Source organism: Penicillium soppii (assembly GCF_028829465.1).
Source record: "Penicillium soppii strain IBT 18220 chromosome Unknown utg000005l, whole genome shotgun sequence".
NCBI classification, from domain to species: domain Eukaryota; kingdom Fungi; phylum Ascomycota; class Eurotiomycetes; order Eurotiales; family Aspergillaceae; genus Penicillium; species Penicillium soppii.
In genome coordinates this window covers 1,398,874-1,416,632 of record NW_026643235.1, presented here as the reverse complement: position 1 = coordinate 1,416,632, position 17,759 = coordinate 1,398,874, and the positions used below count along the sequence as shown (strand labels likewise).

The following is a 17,759-nucleotide window of genomic DNA, read 5'->3' as shown; positions in this document are numbered from 1 at the left end:
GCCATCCCCGTCGCATTGCGCATTGCATTGCATGAAGCCATGCTCTTCCCCGGATGCCATGGCTCGAGGTACTACCTTTATTATGTCATGGAATTTAAGTAGGCTTACATTTTTATTTTTACTTCTGAAAGTAAAAGAGATATATATAGTTATATAAAAGCTTCTACATAGCGGTTCGTCTCTACAAAGTCCATATGACTAGTAACAAAATATTCCGACAAACATATCCACCCCCACTATCCCCATCGGTCAGAATAGATTGTTTCCGTACCATTTGACACCCGGAGTTGGCCCGGGCAGGATTACAACGGGCAGGTTTTGTCTTAGGTCATGTCGATCGGTACCTGACTCAAGCTTGTACATCCTTGCAACACTCCATTTGCCTACAGTTGTGTCCGATAGTCCCTGAATTTGTCCAACGGCAATGTGTTCCCAGAACTTTGACAGCCAAGAAAATAACGGCCCAAATGGGAAGAGGTAATTATACGAATTGGCCCGTCCATAGGCAGGCGATTTGAATTCTGACCGGTCTAGACTACTTGTTCCTTCTTTAGCTCCGAAATTACGAAAAAACGAAACAATTGTGTGCTGACAAGACGTCCGTTGCAAATCCTCCGAGAAATCAATGGCGTCAGCCTATGATCGACTACGATTTCATGGGCTAAGTATAAGTATCGATCGGTGTGACAGTTCTCGGCGATTGTTGGGGAAATCTAGCATTTCCTATCATGTAGGGTACAATCTTGTATAATTTATTTCAACTTTCAACTAGTTCGGCCAGTCGTGATTCGTTCAAAATTTCAATTTAAATTTCGCAGATATTTCTTTTTTTGGTTGGTCGATCGTACTGGCGCAAAGCACCAAAGCCGACGGCAGTAAGCATGATGATTGGCACTGCGACCGAATCAGCACTTGGTGTCGAGCGTCAAACAGGTACTAACCAGCCTGGGAATTTACGTTGATTTGTCCAAAACTGCGGTTGTAACCTTGATTTTGCAATTTTTCTTCTTTTTCTTCTTCTTTTCTTTCTGAGGCAATCTTTGTTCAAACATTCCATGTCAAAACTGCAAGGTTCGAGAAGCCTCGTAGAGTATAATTTAGTAATAGTAGGCGAATTTGACATTTTCCTCGTGGGTTGAGTCGAACAAGTGGGGACTTCTCGTGTCGAACACTTGAGTATTGAAAATTTAGGTAGTATTTACTTACTAGACCGCGTCCAAATAGGTATCCCGTTCGATATGAGGGAATAGTACGGAGTATACGGAGTATATGATAGGGCATGATACTTACACTAGAACGGTATTCTGCTTTTCATTTTTGCCTCATTCTTCACGTTTCGTATGCGTCCTTTTATATCCAATTGGTGATACAGTAATTCTAGAAAAAAGTTTCCACTCAGTTTGTACTATGGTCACCCGAAAAACACAAAAACAAGTTAGTTACATGGAAATGTAAGAAATATCGAAGGTTGCCGGGCCGGGACCGCAGTGGGTCAGTGGAGCAAAATGAGGGCTGAGATACATCAAAAAAAGAAAAGAAGAACGAACGGAAAGGAACAGATAGTCCGAGAGAAAGTGAAAAGCGAGAGAGAGAGAGCGGGAGCAAATCCAACTAAATTGAGACATTTGGGGAAAGGTTTCCCCTCTTTTCACTGACATCCATGGTTTCCATATGTTATAGTTATGTTGTAGAATCTTCAATTGCCCTCTACACACTATGATAGGACGGTTCTCCAACTTCTTGTTCGGCCCTTGTATCGGCCGTATCAACCGCAGGCCAATCTCTACATCGGATTGGTCCATCCAGAGATGATCCTTGTAGCTCCTTATTTGCTACTTTTAAACTACTCTCATTTTAGCCGTGTCATCTCTGATGGATGTCTGATGCGGTTTACACCGTAAATACCAAACTTTAAGATCGGCACGTCCTTCACCTCCCATTATCTAGCCCCTAATCCCCCCAATCTGGTAGGAGTCCCTTGGACCTTCACTGCCATCCAATCTAGGAAATTTGCTCTCCCTCCCCGATCATGGAATGTTGATTCACTGGACAAGATTAAGATCTCGGACCCGTCCTCTTTCCTCATTTTCTCAATTTCTTCTCGCTACCACGTCAACCGTGCTGACACATGTCACATGAGAGACTAGAATTGTGAATGTCGGACTCTTCATTCGACTGAACAGTTTTGAAAGACTTTCGGATGAAACCCATGCGTTGGACGATAATATTTGTCCATTGCCGCTATTGCCCTGGTATCCCGGTTCAATTTGATCGCCCTCTAGTTATGTTTACCTTGTATATCATGCGGGTTTTAGGTTCAGCGGTTCTCGATCCGTCGTCGGGGTTCGCGGGCTCAAAATATATCCACGATGATCCGAGCTTTTGCACTTTCAGCGAACCTCGTTCCTCGCTGCTTCCCTTTCCGGATGATCGACCGTGATTTGGCCTCGTCCAAGAGGGACCCTCCGCAACACTAATAACCCAAACGGAAAACGGTCAGCCACATATGAAGGATTAGACAGCCGTCAAATATTGATCAAGGTTTTTTCAGTGTCCAATGTTGATCGGTGACGCCGAGTTATATATACGCCTTGTGTGTTTCGTCTATTCGTGCTTTTTTGGGCTTTTCTTCTTCTCAACTCCCTTCATCTTTAGGTACATAGATGTACGAATGGATGTTGGGTATCGATTTTATATTGCCCGTCCAAAAACATCCCTGTAGAGATGAGCCTGGATGAATAGGGCTCCATGAAAAGTGAAAATGCCAAGAATAACCAGAAACAAAATATAGCGAGAGCAATAATGATAATAAGAACAATAATAACAGCAACAAGGATAAAGTAATAATACTACTACTAATAATAATTAAAAATGAGAAAAATACTCGCTAGGATATAGCAGATTTCCATATTCTTACAACTTACACCTTTACACCGTAATACCACGGATTAGGCCTGACGAGATGCAACCCCTGCCGCAATATATCGCACTACCAACCAACCAAATGCCGTTTCCCCCTCTATGACAGGGATTATTTTCCAACTGAAATTAATTCTGTACGTTGTATTGTATGTATACCTGTATGATTATATTGAAATGTATAATATAACGAATATTATTCCAAATTCTAATTTGTTTTTTTTTCACGAAAAATCCCTTTTTTTTTTCCTTTTCTCGCCCTCATAGTCCAATCACAATAATCAGACTACCATTCTCTCTCCTAATGTTATCATGGATTTCTCCGGACTGGTGATTTTCTTATGCCAGTTGTAATCGAGATCCAATTTATGCCAATCCACGCGATATTGATCGCCCTGGCCCTGGCCTTTTCTTTTAACTACATTGCCTTACCCGCTCTTACTTCTACCTCCCCTCCTGCATATCCCCGTATACTTTGAATACATCGGCTTTGTTACTACCTTGATTCTTACGGAGGTAGTCAATAATCTCACACTTCATCTCGGGTCATTACAACCTCTTCTCAATCTCGCCGGTAATTTTATACACGTCTACACCAACTGGAACATGCATCAGCTCTTATTGTCTCACTCTTAGATTGTCTCATTGTTCCCCGGGATTTCTTTTGTCGTCCTTTTCTTCTTTGTTGCTTCGGAAATCGAGTCTACCTACAACCCCACTAGCACAGAATAAGATCAAAGAGATTGTGCAATCGTCGATGGAGGATCAATCCAATATGGAAACGGGAACTCACCATGCCGCAGACGGCGAATTCCCACATTCACCATGGGTGGAAGTAGGAGCTTTCGCTTCCCCCCAGCACTCGCCTCCAATGCCGGAATATAGTGGTTTTGATTTTGGTCCACCACCCATGATGTCCGTGGATTGTTCGTATGGCATGTCCATCCCGCCGCATTATGCTACTATGCCACTTTCACTGTCAGTGGCTCCTTCCATGCCTTCCATGCCTTCATCCTGGCCTAGCATGCTCGCAACACATTCGCCTTTTCCCGAGTCTGTTTTGCAAAATGTACCCGCCCCGACTTCCATGTCGCCAACTGCTCCTGTGCAGCAAATACGGAAGACCTCTACTGGAGGCTCTACGCCTCGCAGAACACTTACCGATGAAGATCGTCGGCAAATGTGTCTATATCACGAGGAAAACAAGACTGCCAAACAGACTGATATTGGAGGTAAGCACATTGTTCAGATTGAAATGTTTACAGGACTATGGCTGACTCGTTACAGCGTTGTTTGGCGTGGAAAGAAGGTATTACATTGAAACATTCTTTGTGTTTTCTTTTTGAAAAAAATGATGAAGTCTAACATATCCCAGCACAGTTTCGAAAGTCTTACGCCAGAAAGAGAAGTATTTAAACCCCGATGATGGATGTCGATCTCCTATCAAGAGGGCCAAGGGAAGAGTCCCCGATATTGAAAAAGCGCTGTCCAACTGGGCGAGAAACTACCAAACCACTGGATATCCCCTGACCGACCAGTTGATCAAAGAAAAAGCTATCTTTTTCGCCAGCACCTGCGGGTGTCCAGAGGGCAAAGAAAAGGTTTGTAGTACTGCCTGGTTGGAAAAGTTCAAACAGAAGAACAACCTCCTTGGGGCAAAGGCGCGCAGAGGGTCCGTTCAAAACCGAAGCAATTCAAACAGCCCATCCAGGATCAACACCGATTTTGGATCTGCCCTGCAAAGCCCAACAGGACGCTCGCCAACTTCTCCCGTCGCGTTTGGTTCTCCCTTGTCCCCGGGAAGCCATGAAGGCATCAAGCGGGACATCACGGACGCCATGCCTGATCTGTACCAACAACACAGCTATTCCAAGAGCACAGCTTCACCCGACTCAGCAGTGGGAATGATAAGCCCAACCTCAACCCTAGTCTCAGACAGCCCATTTACCCCAACCAGTCAATCCCGCCTCCCCAACAACAACCGACCACGCAGTCAAACCTTTCCCCTCCCAATCGACCCAACACTCCTCTCAGCCGACGAACAAATGGAGCTCCCCAAAGACGAACCCGAAACTCAATCCGCCTCAGTCTCCACCCTGGAATCTCCCCTGGAACTGGACGAGTCTAAGTCCTTCCTGTCCTTCAGAACCCCGAACGTCTCAAACGTCATCAAGCGCAACCGCAGCGACCCAGAAATAAAAGCCACTAGACCAGAACTAAAAACCAGCTGCATGCCTCCCCCGCCGAAGTCAAGCACCATATCGCCAATCAGCTCCCCATGCTCCCCAACTCAAGACGAGGCTCGCCGCGCCCTCGAACTGGTCCTCAGCTACTTCGACCACCAGCCCGCCGGCCTGGCCGCACACGAGTACCTCACCATGGGAAAGCTGATGGAGAGACTCGACCTGACTAGGAGCCAGGCTGGGATGATGTTCAGTGGTCTGCCGCGCATTGACGAGCACCACGACGATGGTGGCCCGCGCTTGCGAAAGAAGCGGAGCATCCACAACCTGGGATGAGTGTGCGTCTTTTGTTCTGATTGTCTGCCTTGCCAATTATCCTTTTGCGCTGCCCCCAAGCCTTCTTGTTTGCAGCATCTTCTTCCCCCTTGCTGTGATTCCCCCTTGGTTTTTCTTCCCTATTTCATTTCCTGGGCGCTTCCGTTTCATTCTTGTTCTCATGCATATATGTACGATTGTGTATTCGTTCCTTTCCTTTCCTTCCAGCAATGGTACCCTGACAAGGACAAAGCCTGGGAAACAAAACAAAAAAAGAAGCATACATACAAATGTTCAGAGGGCAACCTCACACTATCTACCCTTTGGGACGGATCTCGGAGCACACCCGGAGCATTTCCGGCCTCAACGAGGTCTATGGATGCATATGACTTGGATTGACCTTACTGACTTCAATTGTTTTATTGATTTGGATTGACTCTACTGACTCAACTACCCTACCGACTACAAACGCTTACCGACCTGGGAGTTTTACCCGCGCCATCAATACCATTCTATCATGTTCATTTTCTTCGGGCCTTTTGCTTTTTGCTGCTTTCAATGCTTACTGTTGTGCTATTGGTTTGCTACGCTATATCCCCCTGTTCTTCTTGCATTTTGGTTTCTTCCTTACTCATTCTTCATCTTCATCCCTTGTACTGCATCTTCTTACACTCTTTTCCTTCTTTTTCTTTCTTTCTTAATTTCTTTATACTGGGCCGCTCACGCGGAAATAACATAATGTCCCATGGTTCCCTTATACATGAACCCGCATGTCAGATTAGCAGGTTTCTTTTTAGTCTTTTTGTTTCCCTTGTTTATTCCCACTTACCCTCATGTCGGCACTCTATTATACCCCGATTTCTCATCTTGTTCATTTTACAATTAACCCCAATATCTTGTTTTTCTTGGGTTTGGCGCTTATGCTGGTCATAGGTAGAGCATATCACATTAAAATTTAAGTTTTGGTGCTACTAAAAAATCCAACAAACAGAGATATATACAAATACTACTAGAAGGCAGGGGGCGCTGACGCCACCCCACGATCCTCCATCAAGTCTTGGACGCTGCGCTCCGTCATTTCAGGGAGTACCTTGGCCAGCACCATCTCGATGATAGAGTAGATGAGATGTTTGTTGCAGTAACTATCCGCAAATACATCCAGGAAATCCTTCTCGATTGTTTCCAGGAGATACAGCTCCTCGAGATCGACTCCGGGTTGTTTGTCTGTGTGCAGCCGCTCAGCGGCAATGTGGCCACCCTCCGCAACGGGAGGAGTCGGCGCCGACAAGTGCGATGATAACGGGGGATCATTCCCTTGAGGCGCCATCAGATCCCCGCTAGCGACAAAGGGCGCTGGGGGCGAAATGGCGAGGGAGCGTGAAGTGTTGGTGTTGCTGCAGGTACGATCACCACTGTAGCTTGGCGGAGGTTCCGACGAGGGGACACCTAGGAAGGCTCGTGCTGCGGTGCGCGGCATGATACCGAGAATACGGGTTGCGCATTCCCGCTTGATAGAGGCGATCGCCGTTTTGGATGGATGGATTCCCTGTTCCCGTTTGATCGGCACATTGGATGGGGCATCGGCTGCGATGGAGGAAAGTGAGGCTAGACGGCTTGCAGTTTGATCGCCACTGTTGTCGCCTCCAGGATTGACGGCCGCTATCTGAGATGATGGACGAGTGTTGGCGGGAAATAGCGCAGTCCTCGTCGCGAGTAGGAGGTTGGGCAACAAAGTGGGGCTTAGCACGTACTCCTCTATGGTTTCTCGGAGGAATCTGTGGAGTCAGCATATTTTAAACCATGACGTCGGAAGAAATGAAAATCAACAAAAAAATCAATAGAGCGAAACAGAAATGAACCTCGATTGTGGAGCCCGGAACGTTGTGCCTTTTTGTTTTGGCGTATGTTTTAGTTCTTAACATGAGACCAGAACCAGGATCAATCGTATAGAGCGGGGGTAGGCGGAACAAGATTGACTTATGCCTAAGAGATTTGAAAGGAGCTTGGGCCAGCCATTGCAGGGATTCAATTCCTTTAAGGCATGCCAAAGACATAGCCCCCTCTGTAGCGGCTAGCATAGCTGTGTGTACCTGGCGCACAAGCGGGTTTCATGCACTAACCTCGGCCAATTTGCGAATTCCGAGATGAATTTCGCTCATTGGACCGAAACCAGTTAATTCACTAGCGAGGCTTTTTTTCATGCAAGCGCCGAAAGAAAGTATAGTTCCACCGATGAAATGATCGGCACCAGTTGAAGTTTTGCCCCTCTCTCTTTCGCTCGTGCGTGGTAAGCCCCTTTCCCTTGCCAAGGTCGTATTGAACTAATATGGATGATTTATGGATGATTTTCATTCGTAGTTCTCTGAACATCGATGGTTCGAAAGTTGGCACATGTCGGAAACTCAAGGTTTGCGTAAACAGAGTGGACAGAGCGGTACGGAAAGGGCCGGGCCCGGGCGCTATCGCGCACATCTAAGAGTTCTCTCTCAGAGCAAAATGAACGAGAGCGACGCGGACGAGCAGCCCATCCCTGTTCGAAACTCGAAATTCGCTTGGGCCAAGTCGAAGGCAGCCAATCTTATGTTGGAAGGCCTAGTAAGCCTGACGGTAATGACCGTACAGTAAGGATGCCGTAAGATCGTAAGATGACCGTAAGCCGTAATACAGCCGTTTCCCAGGGTTACAGATAGGTCAAGTGATCGATGTAGTATGCGAGCAAGACGCTCACTGTACCACATTGGCTCATACATGTGACACTTGACCCTAAGATCGTGGCTCAGAAGATCAAAACCGTTGCTCCACAGTCGACTGTTCATTTCCAAGTAGTCCCGAGCCCCGAGGAGAAGGCTTGAGGGCTGCAGGGAAGGATAATACTTCTGAGACAAAGAAAATAGCACACATAACTCACCTGTCAAGAATTCCGTCTGCCTCACCGACCTTGCCTGGGCCTGCCAGAACTAGGTATTGGAATAGAGCGAGCAATCCGCTCAACCATGGCATCCTCCAAGGTATTCCCAGTATCTCCGAGACCATGGAATACATCCTATAGTCCAGAACTGGCCGTTTACCTTTGACATCGTTCGAGTCTGTCCTAACTTTCTTCTGTCCCCCGAATGCTGTGGAGGCAACTGAAACGTCAACACCATGCGAAGGGCCTGGGCTCGATGCGACACGTAATAAGCCCAACACAATGAAACGCAAAACGACGTAGCCAAAAGAGATGGCTTGCAAAACGTTCCATACCCAGGCGGTGGCTGGGAATGACGCCGATGGCTGGACCTCATCTTCGGCCGAGAGCAAGCCAAACTTCTCTAATCGGTTTATTTGAGAGTCCGGCCCGGATTTGGAGTCATCCGATGATTGACGCTGTCCCACTCGAGCGGCGAATTTGGCTATAGTTTCCCATATGAAGAAACCTTCGCAAGCCCTGCCGCTGATTTGGTTCCCCAAAATGAGGTCCGCTATCACATCGACTACCAGCGCTCGAAGACTAGTGTTCTCGAGGTCCTCGGTAGGTAGAAGAACTGCCAGACTACCGTTTGCGAGTAACCGTCGATAGACTGCTTCATTTTCACTTTGCTCGGCAATTGTATCTGGATCCGCCGTATCAGGCACCGGAGAGAGACCAGGGTGTGGATTTAACTCATGATATAGCGCACGGTACGACGTCGGTAGCCCTGAAAGATGTGACCGTTGCCTGGCCAGTCTGTATGCTACAAGTCCACAGAGTTAGCACAAAGTTTCCCGGTTCCCCAAACTTTTCCCTCTGTGAGGTATAACCGAGAACGCCGAAAGGAAGAGTAAGGGAATTTTCAAGTCTCACAGTGTACATGTGCTTCCACCAGCGCAGGAATCTCGTCCAGGGCCAATCGTGCGACATCGATTTGGCGCAGCCGTTGCTCGAGTGCACGCGTGCAATGCGCGATTACTTGTAGGACCTCATTCACAAGAGCCTGGTCGGTAGTAATTTTCGAGTACCACGAATAGACGAACTCTTTTATTATAATGGCAAGGAGGGCGTAGAGTTGACGGTCGACGTCATTGGAGCTCGTGAGGGGAGGTAACAGCTCTTCCGGAGGCTGGGGATTAGACGACCCGTAGCTGCTGGTCTGGGGACACAGGATGCGTCTTATCAGGGCAGTGGTGGCCTTTTCGCTGGTCGCATCTGGATCATCTTTACTGGAAGCTCTTTGTGTACGCAGTCGTGAGGACGGACGTGATGGAGGCTGAAGCGTCGTCGGGGAAGGCAGCGCGGTGGATCTCGAGCTGGAGGTCGTCGGCCCAGCCTTGAGATGGGAAATCGGCTGAAGGCCGGGGCGGAGAGGATCGGTCATCTCATAACATAGCCATAGGATCTTCAAAGTTGGTTCGACAGTTCTTAATAAACAACAAAGGGAATCCCTGTTTTGTAGAGACTAAACGCAAGTACCATCGAGAGTTGAATTGTATACCTAATTAGGTAGTAGGGCTTAGGGCTGGGAGATAAGGCTTATCATCTTTCATTGATGCGGGGATCTTGTTTACTTGAACGAGTTGGTCCTTTGATTCTTTTGATTCTTGATTAAAATCTTCATCATTCTGAATCAGACATCATGACAAGGCTATCAAATCAGTACAGCCCTATTCCCTTGTGGTTGGACTGCGACCCTGGTAATTACTATCCTCATATTGCATTACCAATCACTAACGCTGTCTAGGCCACGATGTAAGCTACGAATCTCTCTCAGATAAAGAGTGAAAAGCAGAGATTGGAGCTGATATTTAGAAGGATGCCTTCGCAATTTTGATCGCTGCTCATCATCCTTCTTTGCATCTTCTTGGGATTAGTACCGTCCATGGAAATGCATCTTTAGAGAACACAACTGCCAATGCGGGCAGTATCTTGACAGCCATTGGCAAGCCTGATATTCCGGTTTATCCTGGTAGCCGGAAGCCCTTTTCGCGTGCCGCTATGCATGCGCCAGATATCCATGGTAAGACTTATGGTGAGCAGAAATATACAATTTTAGTGACAATTGTTTAGGCGAATCCGGGCTTGATGGTACCGACCTTCTCCCTAAGGCCATAAGAGCACCCATCACCGATAAAAACCCCATTGTGGCCATGAGAGATGCCCTGATGGCGCAACCCAAAGGTGTTTCATGGGTGGTTGCAACAGGAACCCTGACTAACGTGGCCTTGCTGTTTGCAACCTTTCCTGAGGTTGCAGAACACATTCAGGGACTAAGCCTTATGGGTGGTGCCATCGGGGGAGGATTTACTGATGCGCCCATGAGCCGACTCGCGGGTGAGAGGTCTAGAATTGGCAATGTGACACCATGGGCTGAGTTTAACATCTATGTTCGTTCTACCCTAAGAAAATTATCCCTCTGTCTTCATGTCTAATTCAGAAACCTACCGCAGTGTGACCCGGAGGCTTCAGAGTCAATATTTAGCAATCCTATTCTTGCCGCGAAAACCACTATCGCTGCTTTGGATCTTACGCATCAGGTTCTAGCCTCACAGGCTGTTCAAACCCGTATTTTGCATGGTTCGGTCCACGCAGACAAGGAACCCACCGTTCTTCGCCAGATCTTGCATGCATTGCTCACCTTCTTCGCTGCAACGTATGAGAAAGCATTTGGGCTGACCACCGGTCCTCCACTACATGATCCTCTTGCCGTGGCTGTGATCCTGTCGAATTTGAACCCAACATTTGCTAAAAGCCTCCCCAATCAAGTTCTTAACTTCGACGACAGAGGCGGGGAACGATTCGCTTTGAAGATTGTCACGGATGGACAGCACGGTAAAGATGTATCCATTACGGGACAACTGGGGCGGTCGATCGCTGCTCCAGTTGATGGCCCAGGCGTTGCTATTCCGAGAGGCGTTGATCTAGATGCCTTCTGGGACATTATCCTCCAATGTGTCCAGCTAGCTGACGATTGCAACGCTGCGCAAGGTAATTTCCAGGGACTTTGAATGGATGCACCTCCGGACTCTTGGAATGGGTTTTGATTAGATAGCGTCTAGATTTGTTCTATTTACATGCTCGTGCAATTACTAGATTTACACTTACTTCTCATCAGTCCAAAAGACTGTCACGCAGATACAAGAGACAACACAGTGACTGGTATTAGGCGGGATAACGTCCACACTACCATTTTCCAAGAGCCGCTATACATCCTAGCACATGTACAGTCCGATCGTCAAGCGTAGTACGATAGGAAACCCAATCAGAGAACTGTTTATCAGTGCCCGGATGCTCCGCTGTACCTAAGTCACTATACGTACTTGATTTCCTCTGCCAGTTGGGACTTTCCTATTCCAGACGTATGGAAAACCCTGGAACCTGGAAGATCTACGTGCAAACAAGGCAAACACTATGCTGTGACTTCAAGGTTGGTTGGCTTTCGGTGGCCCATCAGTAAGTTGCGGCCCCTCAATTAGTTGGTGGCTGCAGGGGTCGTAACAACAACCTCACGTTATAGAGTGTACCGTAACATATTTTTAAGTCAGCCGACTAGCAAGGTATATCGTTGTTTGTTGACCATACTCCCTTTGCGCTCTGCTTCCAAAGGTCTGGCCGACACTCTTCGACATTCTCTACTGGTATAGGTGCGCAGATACTATCTGGCCCTTCTTCCATCACGGTGTCTTATATTTCGGTATCCTAGGCCGCATCGGTCCGCTTGAGCTTTGGGAGTCATTGATTGCTGCAGAAGAGGTATGATATTTCTTTGGCCCAGTTGGCATCCGGCAAAATTTTGATCTATAAAAGCTTAATCGTATATCAGTGACTGACTGCTTCAGAGCTGAAATAGCTAGGTGATTGCCCTTACTCTCCATATGGGCTATCGTTGCCTTATCTTTTGCCCTGTAGCACGCACAGATAGCGTTTCACAATCTTAGACTCCTGGGCAGAAGGGTTCCTCGGGTCCTCGATTACCTACAGACTGGCTTAGACTAAGGTTCTAGAATCAGCTAGATAAGATTATACGCTCCAAAGTTTGGCAAATAGTTGGGATTGAGTATGTGGTGAAAGGATTGACTTCCATCGGAAGAATTTCAAAATCTCTACATATAATCTGAGCCTTCCAACTCCTCTGCCTAGAATACCGAATTGGGCTTAGTTAAAAGCTCTCCTCGAATGCAAGCTACCAGGTGTACCTTCAGCCCAATCGATCTTCGTTGGATCCTCGGCATCGTGCCAAAAAGCGGCAACTTTATTGCCGCCTCGGTTCACAATAGCAACGGGGCCGTCAGAAATATCGGCCTTAAAACCATCTTTCCTCAATTCATAGACCTTACCATGGTTCGTATAAAGAAGATCCAACCCAGGCTCACAGTCGGTGGCCGCAATCTGCATATTTGGCTTTGCAGTGGCCAAGGTAGTACTAGTCCATGGAGATCCAGGCCCATCTGACTTGTATGCAACCAGTTCCATATCTGGCTGTTGAGCAGGAATCAAATTGGTCACCCAGTCAGTCACACTCTTAGCGGCCTTGACACAAATATCGTTTTTTAGGCCCGGGAACATGTCGAAAAGGTCCTTGTTCTCGTACTTTTGGGGTACTTGGGAAAAGTAGAGCCTGCGAGCATTTGTTAGGCCTAGCTCAGCATCTTAAGTATCTTGGGTGGCTTCATTCTCACCTATTCAATCCATTTTGAGGAACCGCAATACAGGTCCCTGGAACTGCTCTTTTGGAGATGACCTTCCAGGAGAATGAGGTCTTATTGCGAGCTAGCATAATAGAGGTTGCGTATTAGCGTTTGATTTCTAGAAACCAAACAGCTAGATAGGGAACATACTCATCTCAATAAGGTCGCCATTTTCCGCTTGTCCAAAAGCGCGATAACCTTTGTCCCCATCGTTGCGGGCTGCAAGCCGCGAGGCAGCATGCAAAGTTACTGGCCAAACTTTGAGTTCCCAGCTACTGCCTTTGTTGGCCGCTTGAACAACACGTCTATGCTCATCTAAGAAGAAAACCCGGATCTGGACCGTATCGATTAATTGGGGCTCTAAAAAATGGTAACTTTAGGTGGAAGACTACCCACCCAGTCCTTTCTGTTGCTGGTGACAGCAATAGGAGTAGCAGGCCGCGCTTTTGCAACATGTCCTAGGTGGGTCCATGTTCCATCGTCATATTTATACTCATGAATCATACCATCATCACTTTGGCCGTAGAGGAGTATTTTATGACTTTGAGAGCTCCAGGCACTAACAGCGATATCCGATGCTGAAAGGAAGGAACTACATGTCAGCACATTCTAAAGAAAAAGGTGGGCAAGGTGTACCTTTGGAAAGGGCAGGCATTTTAGGCAGGAGCAATTCGTCTTTGGTAAAATTGAACTTGGAAGTGTGTAGAGGTATGTTAAAAATTCGCATTAGAAGGCAATTGTTGCGGTATTTAAGTCTTGCTCTTCTTTTTCATTTTATGATAGGTCTTTCCTCATTCCTAGATTGCATGCAGTATGAGATCATATTCAGCACAACCCACTAAAGTAAGGACTAGCATGTTCCTAGTAGCTTTGCTAATCATTGAATAGAATACAGTCTAGTAGGCCGATGCATACCTTCATAACAAGCATACCCCGCTATGCTCTATCAATTAGAATGCCTAATCGCTGCTGGTGGTAATTGCACTATGCATATAGCTCCACAACAGACTGTCATCGCCTAGATAAGATGAGTCCAAGCTAAGATACATACGCTATGGCGTAATATAGCTATCATCGTACATGGAAGTATTATTCGCGGTTTACTCCTTGCTTCAGCTCTTTATAATATTTTTATAAACTTACCGGTTAAACTTCAAGTACAAATCAAGAGATAGATGTTACGGACATATCAGCCACCAGGCAGTTACGGGGTCGCAACTATTCAATGGGCCACCAAGAGCTAACCAATCCATCTGTCGGGCAGATCACGGTACTAGGCTCAGTGAGTTCGAGTGTGATTAGACCTATCAACTGAGAATTTCAGTTACATAGATACTTGACGCGACAACCGGTTTGCCGAAGAGGCGGAGAATGTTCGGAATCTGTTTACCGGCATACAAGTGTTCAAGGATTTCATACATACAATCTTCGGTATGTGAGCCAATAGGGGGCTCGGATCTAAGATTTCTTATGATATATGGCGTGTATGTCTAGGCCAAAGTAGAGATTAGTATAGGTAGCCATATATGTACTTGCTAAGTGATACTTTTTCTTCTTTTATAGACCTCGGGAGTAGTCTCAAGATATTTCATTTGATCTTTTCAGTTTATTAAACATTGTCAATACGAATGTCACTTTATGTGTTTCGATGGTTATATATTTGTGGTTGGCTACATTACTAAACATATAGGTCTGCCCTATCTAAGTCCAGGGGTATGATATTATAAGACAGGGGACATTCATCGTAGCAAAAGGGAATAGAATCCGGAGAACCTATCTCTTTGTAGCGTTATTTCGTTATTATGAATTGTTCAAGGCAATCGAAGTGCTATATAGTACATATGTACCTAATAAAGAGGCCCGATCTATAGAAATCCAAAGATTATTGCCATATTATGTTCAGGATTTCACGCGAATTTCCCAAGGATCTAAGATAGATAATAATGTTGACATATAGAATTGATGGAATCAATGTAATTGTATGTACAGAATGAAAACTTCTCAAGTTGTCAATGAGTTGTAGGAGTCCAATCTCCTGATCGGAGCCTGAGCCGGTTGAAAGGAAAAACGTCATATAATATGAATTCTCTCCACTCATCAAATTGAATCTCTAACTTAACCCGCAATACCTCGGGGGTTTCTTTCGGAATTTCAATATTTTGCATCAAACATCAGGAAAAAAAACTCACATATTCATTTTGGTAACATCCCTGCGCATGGCATATCGACCCACACCTCCTTGACGGCGGATTCCGATCATGCCGCCTAACTCAGAACCAGTTCGTCCCAATCCTATCGCATTCCTATATATTCTTTAAACAAGTTAAACAAGTATTGAATCGCTATTCTCATCTATAGCCCGGCAATCCTCGCCTCTTTTCGACACCGCCTGATCCTCCACCTCGATCGTCGATTCCTCTACTTGCCCCTGTGGAGACCGATAACGCGCACGATGACAACGTGAACTTCCTACGATCGCGCCCAGCTCTCTTCAATCCGTTATTACCCTCACTGAGTCGACAGCGCCGTCGACGATATCCAGCCAACCCGCTGCCAGAAGACGAGGATCGCATGGAGGTGGACGATCCCACCAATCTGCGCACATCCACCGAGCTCAATCATCGCATCCCTATAATCCGCCGAAACGAAGAAGGACCAACCAATATGCCGAATTACGAGGGCCGAGTACCCAACTCCCGATCGTTGTATGGCTGGGCACCTGGGTCCGATGACGAGGATGGCGTTGCGAGGGTGGAAGAATCCGAAGACGACCAAGTGCAGCCGTTCCTCCATATCGTTTCAACCCGCAGCACAGTCCCCGCACGACCTCCGCGAAACTCGCCTCCAGGCCCCGCGCAACTCATCCCCCACGAGTATGAGACGTTGACCGCCAGCAACCGCGCGCGGACGCCGATCTCCGCTATGGCTGCCTTGTTACAACATGCCAGACGTCAACCTCGAACTGCAAGGACTACTCGCACACCGCTGGAGAGTTACATCGTGGATCGATATACGGACCTGGCGCAAGAAGATAATAATGATCATGCGGTGGCGTCTACATCTCGCGCATACCGCTATCGTCCCTCCAATCGGGCTGACACCCCACAAAATCCCACCCACAACGACCTTCGCGCTCGCGCTGCTGCCCATCGCCAGTTACAGTCCGATAATTATCCAAGTAACGTTTTGAAGGAAACAATAAACTATCTGGATCGTCTTCGATACTCGAACTCCTTTGAAGAGAGCATGCATGCTGCGGCAGACAGTCGGTTACCGATCATGATGGACAACAAATCTTGGCGAGATACAGATTTTATCCTTTATACCCCGAACATTGCACCTCCAGCAGCGTGCTCCTGGCTCCGATCTGGAATGACCTTTTCGGGCTGTCAACGAGCCGCAAGTGCCGGATCTTCCGTGTTGTCGCAGCGTGTCCCCAGTCCGCACGCACCCGGCGAACCCGTTATTGTGAATGGAAGTGATAGCAGCGGTCGAGTAAGCGTGTCCACCACGAGTGGCCGCCGGTACGTGGCCAACAACCGCGATGAGAACTGGCCCGTCAAAGTCACAATACACCACATCAATCACGAGGAAATGACTCTGTCGGGAACAATGGAGGCCTACAACATTCCTGACAAAACCTCACCCACCCACGATGCACACATCGTGACTTTTTTGGAAGGTGAAATCATCGACTTCAACAAGCACACGCTGGAAACCAAAAATTTCAAAGCAGACGCAGATATCGATAGCACATACTGGCGAGAACTGCAGCCATTCAAGGATCTGTCAGATACCGAGATGGCTCGAAACCTCGTGAGCCGGAAATGGGTCACGGAGGAATTATCCAAGGGCTGGATTCTGATGAGATGGAAGGGTGAGTAATAGTCGTACCTACACATATACCTTCTTTTCTTCATTCGTCATTGCTAATGTACCCAGAACGATGCTTCATCACCCCCACCGATGCCCGTCAAGGCTTGACCATCTCCGGATTCTACTACATCTCTCTCCGGCGCGAGGACGGACACATCGAAGGCCTGTACTACGACCCAGGAAGTTCACCCTACCAACAACTATCTCTCAAGCCAGAGATTACAAAAATGGTCCGCCCATCGTACGAGTTCCGCTAAAGAAGGCGATATGTGCATATCTTTTCGTTTCAGTCTTTATTTTGGCTCGGAATAATCCTCTAGCCCCATTTACCTCCACTTGTTATATCTTTAGTTTGGCGTTCAGGAAAACGTCAGATGCCATCTGGCATGGCCGTTTGCATAGCCGTGTGGTGTTGATTTTGTTATCTTGGATAGTTTCTGCATATTTTCGCGTGCCAAAACGGCCGGTCAAGCTTCTGATTTGGCTTTGGTGTCGTGTATCTTTTCTGTTTGTATTGTGTATATCTCTAAAGCCGATTCTATCTCTCTAGCCTACACATGTAGCTCAAGATGGCTATGTTCTCTGCCAGATCCTAAAATTGATCTGAGTCTTGTCCAAGGCTTCTTTTTATCAAGTCTCGAACTCCTCGTTCTGCATAGCTGATTCATTCCTACCTCCAAATAAAGGGGACAAGAAGAAAGACATCCCCCCCCCAAAAAACAGCTCCGCTCGCCCGTTATCTCTCCCACAATTGACAACACCTATCATCTGGAAATAACTCCCCAACGCGGGGCCCCGCAAAACAAACCCTGACGTAGCGTTCGG

General features: G+C 47.0%; 6 protein-coding genes across 6 annotated transcripts; 3 read left to right on the top strand and 3 right to left on the bottom strand.

Annotated features, from left to right (window-relative positions):
* Positions 1-3,676: 3,676 nt before the first annotated feature.
* Positions 3,677-5,438, top strand: N7529_005965 (uncharacterized protein; the record flags this gene model as incomplete). The annotated part of the gene is made up of 3 exons (XM_057241492.1): positions 3,677-4,151; positions 4,207-4,228; positions 4,295-5,438. The coding sequence occupies 3 exons, from the start codon at positions 3,677-3,679 to the stop codon at positions 5,436-5,438; spliced, it is 1,641 nt and encodes a 546-aa protein (XP_057096851.1).
* Positions 5,439-6,426: 988 nt separating this feature from the next.
* N7529_005964 (uncharacterized protein) lies at positions 6,427-8,167 on the bottom strand (the record flags this gene model as incomplete). The annotated part of the gene is made up of 2 exons (XM_057241491.1): positions 6,427-7,181; positions 8,146-8,167. 2 exons carry the CDS (start codon positions 8,165-8,167, stop codon positions 6,427-6,429), a joined length of 777 nt encoding a protein of 258 aa, XP_057096850.1.
* Positions 8,168-8,321: 154 nt separating this feature from the next.
* On the bottom strand, positions 8,322-9,751 carry N7529_005963 (PXA domain-containing protein; the record flags this gene model as incomplete). The annotated part of the gene is made up of 2 exons (XM_057241490.1): positions 8,322-9,130; positions 9,241-9,751. 2 exons carry the CDS (start codon positions 9,749-9,751, stop codon positions 8,322-8,324), a joined length of 1,320 nt encoding a protein of 439 aa, XP_057096849.1.
* A 258-nt stretch (positions 9,752-10,009) lies between these two features.
* Positions 10,010-11,357, top strand: N7529_005962 (uridine-cytidine N-ribohydrolase; the record flags this gene model as incomplete). The annotated part of the gene is made up of 4 exons (XM_057241489.1): positions 10,010-10,108; positions 10,183-10,390; positions 10,441-10,757; positions 10,821-11,357. Coding segments are annotated over 4 exons (1,161 nt in total), but the record flags the coding sequence as incomplete, so codon positions are not given.
* Positions 11,358-12,525: 1,168 nt separating this feature from the next.
* Positions 12,526-13,713, bottom strand: N7529_005961 (uncharacterized protein; the record flags this gene model as incomplete). The annotated part of the gene is made up of 5 exons (XM_057241488.1): positions 12,526-12,988; positions 13,050-13,140; positions 13,209-13,416; positions 13,455-13,636; positions 13,695-13,713. The coding sequence occupies 5 exons, from the start codon at positions 13,711-13,713 to the stop codon at positions 12,526-12,528; spliced, it is 963 nt and encodes a 320-aa protein (XP_057096847.1).
* A 1,603-nt stretch (positions 13,714-15,316) lies between these two features.
* On the top strand, positions 15,317-17,191 carry N7529_005960 (GID4/VID24 family protein; the record flags this gene model as incomplete). The annotated part of the gene is made up of 3 exons (XM_057241487.1): positions 15,317-15,337; positions 15,417-16,935; positions 17,001-17,191. The coding sequence occupies 3 exons, from the start codon at positions 15,317-15,319 to the stop codon at positions 17,189-17,191; spliced, it is 1,731 nt and encodes a 576-aa protein (XP_057096846.1).
* Between the last annotated feature and the right edge of the window lie 568 nt (positions 17,192-17,759).